This window comes from Chrysoperla carnea, chromosome 1 (genome assembly GCF_905475395.1).
Source record: "Chrysoperla carnea chromosome 1, inChrCarn1.1, whole genome shotgun sequence".
In the NCBI taxonomy this organism is placed as follows: Eukaryota; Metazoa; Arthropoda; class Insecta; order Neuroptera; family Chrysopidae; genus Chrysoperla; species Chrysoperla carnea.
Window position 1 is genome coordinate 51,034,169 of NC_058337.1, and position 8,012 is coordinate 51,042,180.

General features: G+C 29.2%; 1 protein-coding gene across 1 annotated transcript; it reads right to left on the reverse strand.

The window, feature by feature from the left end:
• Window positions 1–1,057: 1,057 nt before the first annotated feature.
• On the reverse strand, window positions 1,058–7,763 carry LOC123305599 (exosome component 10). The gene is made up of 9 exons (XM_044887372.1): window positions 7,362–7,763; window positions 6,932–7,291; window positions 6,538–6,868; window positions 4,764–4,954; window positions 4,491–4,632; window positions 4,274–4,422; window positions 2,821–3,403; window positions 1,171–1,505; window positions 1,058–1,064 (listed from the first exon to the last, which is right to left on the reverse strand). The coding sequence occupies exons 1-9, from the start codon at window positions 7,610–7,612 to the stop codon at window positions 1,058–1,060; spliced, it is 2,349 nt and encodes a 782-aa protein (XP_044743307.1). The 5' UTR covers window positions 7,613–7,763.
• Window positions 7,764–8,012: the final 249 nt, after the last annotated feature.

Genomic DNA, 8,012 nt, shown 5'->3' on the forward strand with positions numbered 1-8,012 from the left:
TTTAGATGCCATATCAGAAACTACACGAGCAATCATAAAGTATTAGAAAAATATTTTATTTTGATGTTTGGTTAAACTTGTGTAACTAAAGTAAATAGGGCTCAAAAACTCTCCGGGCCACAAAATTTTTTAACGAGTAGTTTTCGAGCTACGGGCATTCAAAGCTGCACATACATTATAAAAAAAAAGAAAACTAATCGTTAAAAATTTTGTGGCTTCTTGGGATATATCAAACTAAAATCTTGTACAAAACTTTTATTTTAAAAGAAATCCTTGGAAAAAATTTGAAGGAACTTTTAAAACCAAAACATTATCAATCAAATTTATAACATTTTTTGTTTCAAACCTTTTTAACTGAAAATTCTTTATTTAGCAATATCATTTATGCCCACTCTGTACATAACGCACATGATCAGATCACTGTTATTATTTTCTAATACATTTTTTACCAAGTAAGGTTTCATAAAAATTACTGAATCGAAAACAATGATATTTACGAAAAATTATTTCAAACAAAAGTTGTTTATTTTTTTTTTTGGGAACACTTCTTTCATCTCTAATAAAAAGTTAAAAGAATGGGTCCTTCGGATCCAAGATCCAATTGACCAATGTTGTTCATTTACGAACTCAAACTCACTTTTTACGTCCTGAGCACATAATAAAATAAAATTTCAGCTCGATATCTCTTTTTGTATTTGAGTAATCTTGCGTAGACGGAGGGGCGGACAAACGGAAATGAACTACTTAACGTTACAAACTTGGACTAAAATTAGTATACCTTGATATATATTTCATATATACAGGGTATAAAAATACAAATCCGTATTATTTAGAAATTCGAACGGTTTAACGACACACATAATGTGTGAGTATCGATTGAACTCGAACCCTTAACTTCCGTATAATGGTGTATATATATATGTCTGAGGAACGGAGGTTGAACCCCATTATTATTATTGATATTACTGTGATAATAACAGTTTACTTTAATAACTGAATTTGAACATGTTGAGTGCAAAAAAGTCGTAATAAATTTGAAATTAGAATTTATTAAGGACTAATAACTACAAATTATGTGAAACGCATTTTATTAATTTATAAAATATGACATTTTTAATAACAAATTGAAATATCTATTATCTTTTCTTATTTTTAGACTTTTTACTCCTTGCTTGTTTTTTTATCGATTTATTATTATCACCTTCGTGTACAGAATATTTTGAAAACAATATTAAATCAGAAGATTTATCCTCAACATCTCCTGATTGATCTTGTTTGAGAGCTGTTGATTCTATTGATATACTGTCTTCTGTTTTTATCCGTTTTTCAGAATGATTTTCATGTTTTTTATGTTTACGTTTTCGTTTCATTTGATTTAAAGATAATTCCGTTTGTGATGTATCTTGTAATTTGGGTGCCGGTACAGCTTCCTGTATATTATTTTCGAGCCTATCATCAGTAGCATTTCTGATTTCTTTTAATTTTTCATTTATTTCTTCTTGTGACTGAATACAAAAAAATAATTATTATCTTTTCAATACCTATAGTACAGTGCAGAACAGACCAAGGCAGAAATGCGAGAAACTTTCCAACAAAATTTGATTTTTGAGTTTTTTTAAAGGATCAATGAAGTAATTTAAGTTTGAGAGCGTTAAATTGTGGAAGTTATTAACATTAATTAAACATATTTTATTTGCTTAAAATCGGATTTTAAGTAAAATGTGTTTAATTAAGATCAATGAATTGTAAGAAAATCTAAGTTGCTGTTTAGAAGTACGGTCGATTCACTCCCCCCACTTTTTTTCTGACGGAGCAATGGCGCTTTTTGTCCGACCAACATAAAATTTGACATACATAATAAATTTTACGTTACTCGAATGTTTCCAGGGAGATTTATAACAAATTAGAGCCGTTTTTGTAACGTCACCCCTAATTTCAAGATTGAAACGAAATAATTTTAAATAAAGAGGGTATAAGTTATTTGAAAAAATACATTTTCGTTACATACTACGGCTATGGCACTTCCTCAACAACAACAAACTTTTACTTTCTTCTGTCTCAAGTAATGTTCCTCCATCGATGAGCTCCACGTTTTAAAATATCTTCTCCCTCATTGCGCAACCAACTTTTACGAGGTCTCCCACCAGAAGTTTCATACCGTAGTCTACGAGGTTATCTATCATGAGAGGCGAGAGCCTAAACCTAAACCTTCCTCGCTTGTCGAATGTCACCCATAGGGCCAAAACTCTTTTTGTGAATCTTTCGCTTTTCAGTTCAAGAAGTATTTCATTGGTAGTACTAAGCAAGCACATGTCACTTCCATATGTCACGACTGGGAGAATTACAACCTTGTAGACAATGAGTTTTCCTAATATATGCTTATAATGAAACAAACATGTAAGAGATAATGAAACGCTCAAGATAGGAATTGTCAAAACATCGGGAATGTGTACTAATAGACCTGCATAAGAATATCAATGTTAAATATGCAATCAAGAAGGACTGCAATCTTAAAAAATTAGTAAGTGAATTTTCTTTTTTATCTTGTAGATGTATCTACTAGGTTTCATTGTTTCATTTAATTTCAACGTTTAAGGATAAGATCGCGAAAACAGCCCAATTTTATTGAAAGTCACTGCGCAAACTTTCGATTGAAATGACGCAGGTTACCTATATACATTTTTATATCGATCGGAGGCATAAGCAACCAACAAAGATTTTCGTGTACTTCATTGCTCTTTTAAGAGAATCCAATTTTGTTAAGAAACAGCACGTGAGCCGCTTTGAACTGCACTTACTAACTTTGAACGAAGTTATTACCTGTTGTATTACTAACGAATTATTATTGGAATTTTCATTTTGTGATTCTTCCTCGTTTTGTGTTTCTTCATTTGCGTTGAATTTTTCATCTTTTGCAAATTCCTTCATTAATTTATATCGGTCATACGGACATAAAAATGAAATTTTTTCAAAGGTTGCTTTTTCTACACTATCCATTGTATGAATAGGTACATCGTCAAATACTGATACACGTGGTACTTGTTTAGAATATAAATTAGTATTTGATATATGCTGATCCTTTTCCAGTTGTGTGTTATTATTCAACAAAGTTGGTAAATTTGTAGAAATCTCATCATCCGATTTGGATAAATCATGGGGACAATTTAGTGGTGTATCCCAATTTAGACTTCCATATTGTTTAATTTGTTGGCGTGTTACAGGCTCTGATTGTAATATAGGTTTTTCTAATGGTTCTAAACGTACTTTTATTATCATTTTGTTTAGTGTTAACAAATTTTGTCGCACTAATGGAGGAACTGGATTACAACAAGCTAATATACCTTGTTGTTCACGTGGTAATATTTCAGCTATTTGTAACATCATATGCGTTGGTAATACGTACCTAGTAAATTAAAAATAATTGTTATTATATCTGTGAAAAGTTTGTTAAGGTAGTATAGCAGTATCGAAATCATTGATACCACTCAAGTCAAATCAGCAATAATTCTTTTTTTCAATATATTATACAATTATTCTCATAATATGTGTTTATAATTTATAATAATAATTTATAAGTTAAACCTAATAAATTAATTAAGTTCTTTAGTAATTAAGTACTTTATATAAATTAATTTGATTAGTACTAAGCAGTAACAGCTTTGAAAATTTTAATTATTTTCAATAAAAAAATATATAATATTTTTATAATAATTTTTGGGCAAATAAAAAGTATTGGAAGATATTTCTTATCGTTTTTAATTGTGATTGTGTTGACACACAGGCGGACAGACAACCGAAAACGGACTAATTAGGTGATTTTATGAACATTTGTAACAAAATTTTATTCGTAGCGTCAATATTTTTAGGCGTTACAAACTTGGGACTAAACTTAATATACCTTGATATATTTCATATACATGGTATAATAACTCATGTTGACAAATCATGTTGTTTAAGAAAAAACACATTTTACTGCTGTCTAATACATCAAGATTCAAGATTTACTTTGGCACCATACATGAGTTTTAATTCAGGCTATTTCCGCGGTTACCATTAAATAATTAATATTAATTCGTCCAGGTCAAAAATTCTTTGAAGTTTTTCGATCCAATGTACGAGAAAAAGTTTCGTTAATTATCGTTTTAATTTTGAGATTTTTCTCGATGAATATTAGAAAACTTTCTGGACTAAATATTAAAACTTAATTGAATATTAAAACAAGGTTAGTACAAAGTCTCAGTAAATCAAATTTATTAATAGATAATAGACTTACCCTAAGCTTTCATCTTCTGTTCGCGCAGTCATTTCGCGCCAATGATATAATTGGCGTAATGCTGATAATTGTCTATTATTAAACACTTTACGACTGGCATGATATGTTTTTAAATAGGTTTCCTTAGTATATTTCGGTTTAGCATATCGCTGAAAGAATTTAAACAATATAATTATTCAAAATTTCTTTTGAAAAATTTGGTCCTACCACAATTTACCTGTTTACATAATTCAGTACTTTGATGAATAACCATTTCTAATGAACCAGTCTGAATTAATTCATTACGTAGCATATGGTAAATGTACAGCAAATAATGCGTATCTTCACGTGCATAGTTTATTAATTCTTCAGGTAAAGGCCTGTATTATTAAAATAAAATATCAAAACCATAAGTAATAAAAGTCAGAAAAAATTTAATAAAAGGCAAGAAATTTGATTTGAAATTATATATGTGGAAGGATCAGCATTATATAGCATTTTAAATATATACCGTATTCGCCAATCAGCCAATTGAAAGGTTTTATCAATTTCCTTTTTAAAAAATTTATAAATCAATGCTTTCAGCGATAATTGTGGATAATTTAAATGTTTCGCTGCAATTTGTGTGTCAAACATATTTACAATATATAATGAAAGATCACGTTGTAACCATTGTATATCGAACACAGCACCATGTAAAACCTAAAATAAATTCATATTATTGGAATAATTCATTACTACAGTAATAGTATATTACACATCTAGGGAGCAAAAGTAAAGAATGTCTCAGATCTCTGAGATCTCTGAGACATTCTGTACTTACTCCCGTGATGTGTATACTATTTATCCGCTCGACGGAGGTGGAAAGTGGCAATTTCTTTTAGCAGAGCGAGACGAAAGCTTTCACTTTCCGTCCGGTGAAAGAAAAATTAAATTTTTGTTTGGAAGATATTACTATCCTCTTAAAACTAGACACTGTTGGCTATTAACGTTATAGTTTTAGGGTATATTTTGTAGAAACGTTCAAGGATCAAAAATGAAATACTCCTTTTGGAGGTCTAAAAATAAAAAAACATTACTTGAAAACTATGCGTCAGATTAAAAAACAATTTCCAAAATGAAAAAACTGGTGTAATTGTGCTGTTATTGGTAAGATTTGCTACTTTTAAATTTAGCCTTAAAAATGGTTTATATACACAGTAATATACAAAGTGTCCCATAAATAGTGAGCAACATGAAAATGCAGAATAGGAGAAGGAATTAAGAAAAGTTCTCAAGCTTTTTCGATCTAACACACAATTAAATGACTAAGGGTTCGTTATCGTTAAGGTATTTCTAATGACATACGTCTAAAAATATTTTTGCATGAAAAATTCCAAAAATTTAGTTTTCAACGATACAAAATGTAAAAAATTTTTTGGACCATTAACCGTCTCTGTTAGCAGGTTCAAATTTTCCAAGTTGTCAATATTTAACATGTAAAGAATAGGAATTCATGCTATTTAGAAGACATTTTTTAACATTTTTAGTTCACGTTTTTGCTATAGAAAATTACTTTGCGTAAAAAACTATATATATGTAAATATATAAATTAGGGATTTTTGAGCCTAATTAGGATGTAATTGACCGTTAATTTATGAAAAACCAATGAACTAAGATTATTTATTGACGAATAATTATTTATTGACGAATTTAACCTAATCCAGAGCTGAGTTGTATAAGCGACAACGATGTATAATTTACTCTGTGTGCTGTGACTATAAATATGCTGATACAAAATATAGACAGATTGACAATATATAATAGTATTCGTACAGTGTTGACAGATTTATTTAAGTAATACACTACTATTGAAAGAACTATATTTTTTCCTCTTTTAAAGATATCGCGTTCTCAATTATGCCATTAGAAATACTTTAAATATAAGGTATTCGTTGTGCGCGTAGTCATGGTAGGAACAATAAAAACGATGCCAGCGCTTATAGTGAAAAATTTTGGCAATAAAGGAGACTGTTATGACTAATTTGCAATTCTTTATGTTAATGTTATAGTCAAATTAAAATTATTGAAAAACACTAATTCATTAAACTTAATGCATTAAAAATTGTGAAAATAAGAAATCAAATTACACAAATATTATTTTTCAAATGTACATTATCATAATTATTTGTTTAAATTTGTGAGACAATAATATTAAATTTTCAATGTAAGTCATAAATGCAATCCATACAATTATATATGCATCCATACAATTCTATAATTAAAGTAGTAATAAACAAATTTACCTTAACAACGGTTGGTTTTGTAAAGATTTCATTTAATAAATGTAATTCATTGCGTAACGACAAAGTATCAACAATATAATCCACATCAGGTGTAGAAATTTGCATCAAACATGTAACACCTTGAAAACTACGATACGAATGATGTTCTAAATCAATTGCGATTTCTGTGTGATTCAGTAAATCTTTATATAAATCTTGTAATTCTGCAGTGTTAGTAACCATTTTTAATGGTACCTCTTCAATAGGTTTTGGATATTTTGGCGTAACTTTAGTTAATTGATCTGGTAATGGTTTAAATTGATTCAACTCTAATTCATACGGATGACTGTATCTGTAAATAAAACATCATTTATGTAACTACGAACCAAATTAGTCATTTTATAAATTTGTTTACCCTTGTCCAATTTCATCATTAGTTTCTTCTAGGAATATTGCTAATGGCTTAATAGAGTTTGGCTTATCTTTAATTCTTGGTATCCATATTGTGTCCACACTATTATCTATGCGATCGGTAAATGAATTTTGCGGCCTCACTACATTGCGTGCCAAAATTGCACGCATAACTGTTGAGCTGCGTGGGGACAATGAACTTGATGGGCTATCATTTAAATTTGGTAGTCGTTTCTCGGTCGCAACAATAACTGGATCTATATCGTTTGGATTCTTTGATAGTTTAAGTAAATTTTTATCTACACCCTCTAATAATTTTTCGTTTACATTATGTAAATTAGCCAAATGCTGTTTAAAATTCTTACTATAAGGAAAAGATTATTATTGAATTATTTTTTCAACATAAATGTATATCATATATTTTTGTAATTTACCTAAGCATACTAATCGGATGATTTGTGCTTCTATACACATTTTCGATCATATTTAATACTTCACTTCCACGTTCGTCCATAAAAGTTTTAAACTTAGGAAATGATTGACAATAAGCATAGTTGGTTTTTTTGGGTAAGCCATTCGATGCTATTGTTGCATTTATTAACACTTCATAAGCATGCTTCAAACTTGTTTCAAATTCTTCATGAACATCGTTTATTGACTTCAATGATGTATTTTCGTCTTCCATAATGAAATGTTTTTAATTTTTAATTAAAGTGTATTATTTCTGGACTTATTTTACCAAATAGTTCATTATAATTAATCATACAATAAATTAATTCAAAATATTATTACTGCATACACCTGGATATGAACTTTTTAAGGTTAGAACTACAAAACTTTTCTCTCTGACGTTTCTATTTGTTGAGTGAGTTCTACCTGGTTCTACCTTGTCTTGATTGAAGCTATACATTTCAAAAATAATGAACGCATCCTTAGAGTTTAGACGTACAAGCATGACTTTATAACCTTCATGCGTACAAGAGTCTAACTAAACCATAGATATATAACATATAGATAGAGTATCTCATGACCCATGTATTGGATTTTGACATATATACTAGCGCCACCAAATGTGTCCTAATAAA

Bases quoted from the DNA above. Each gene is read 5' to 3' on its own strand.
- LOC123305599 (XM_044887372.1), bottom strand. From the start codon at position 7,612: ATGGAAGACGAAAATACATCATTGAAGTCAATAAACGATGTTCATGAA. The intron at 4,633-4,763 runs GTATATATTTAA...TTAATAATACAG, and splicing joins TTGGCTGATTGGCGAATACG to GCCTTTACCTGAAGAATTAA. The intron at 1,506-2,820 runs GTAATAACTTCG...TTTTGTATTCAG, and splicing joins ATTCGTTAGTAATACAACAG to TCACAAGAAGAAATAAATGA.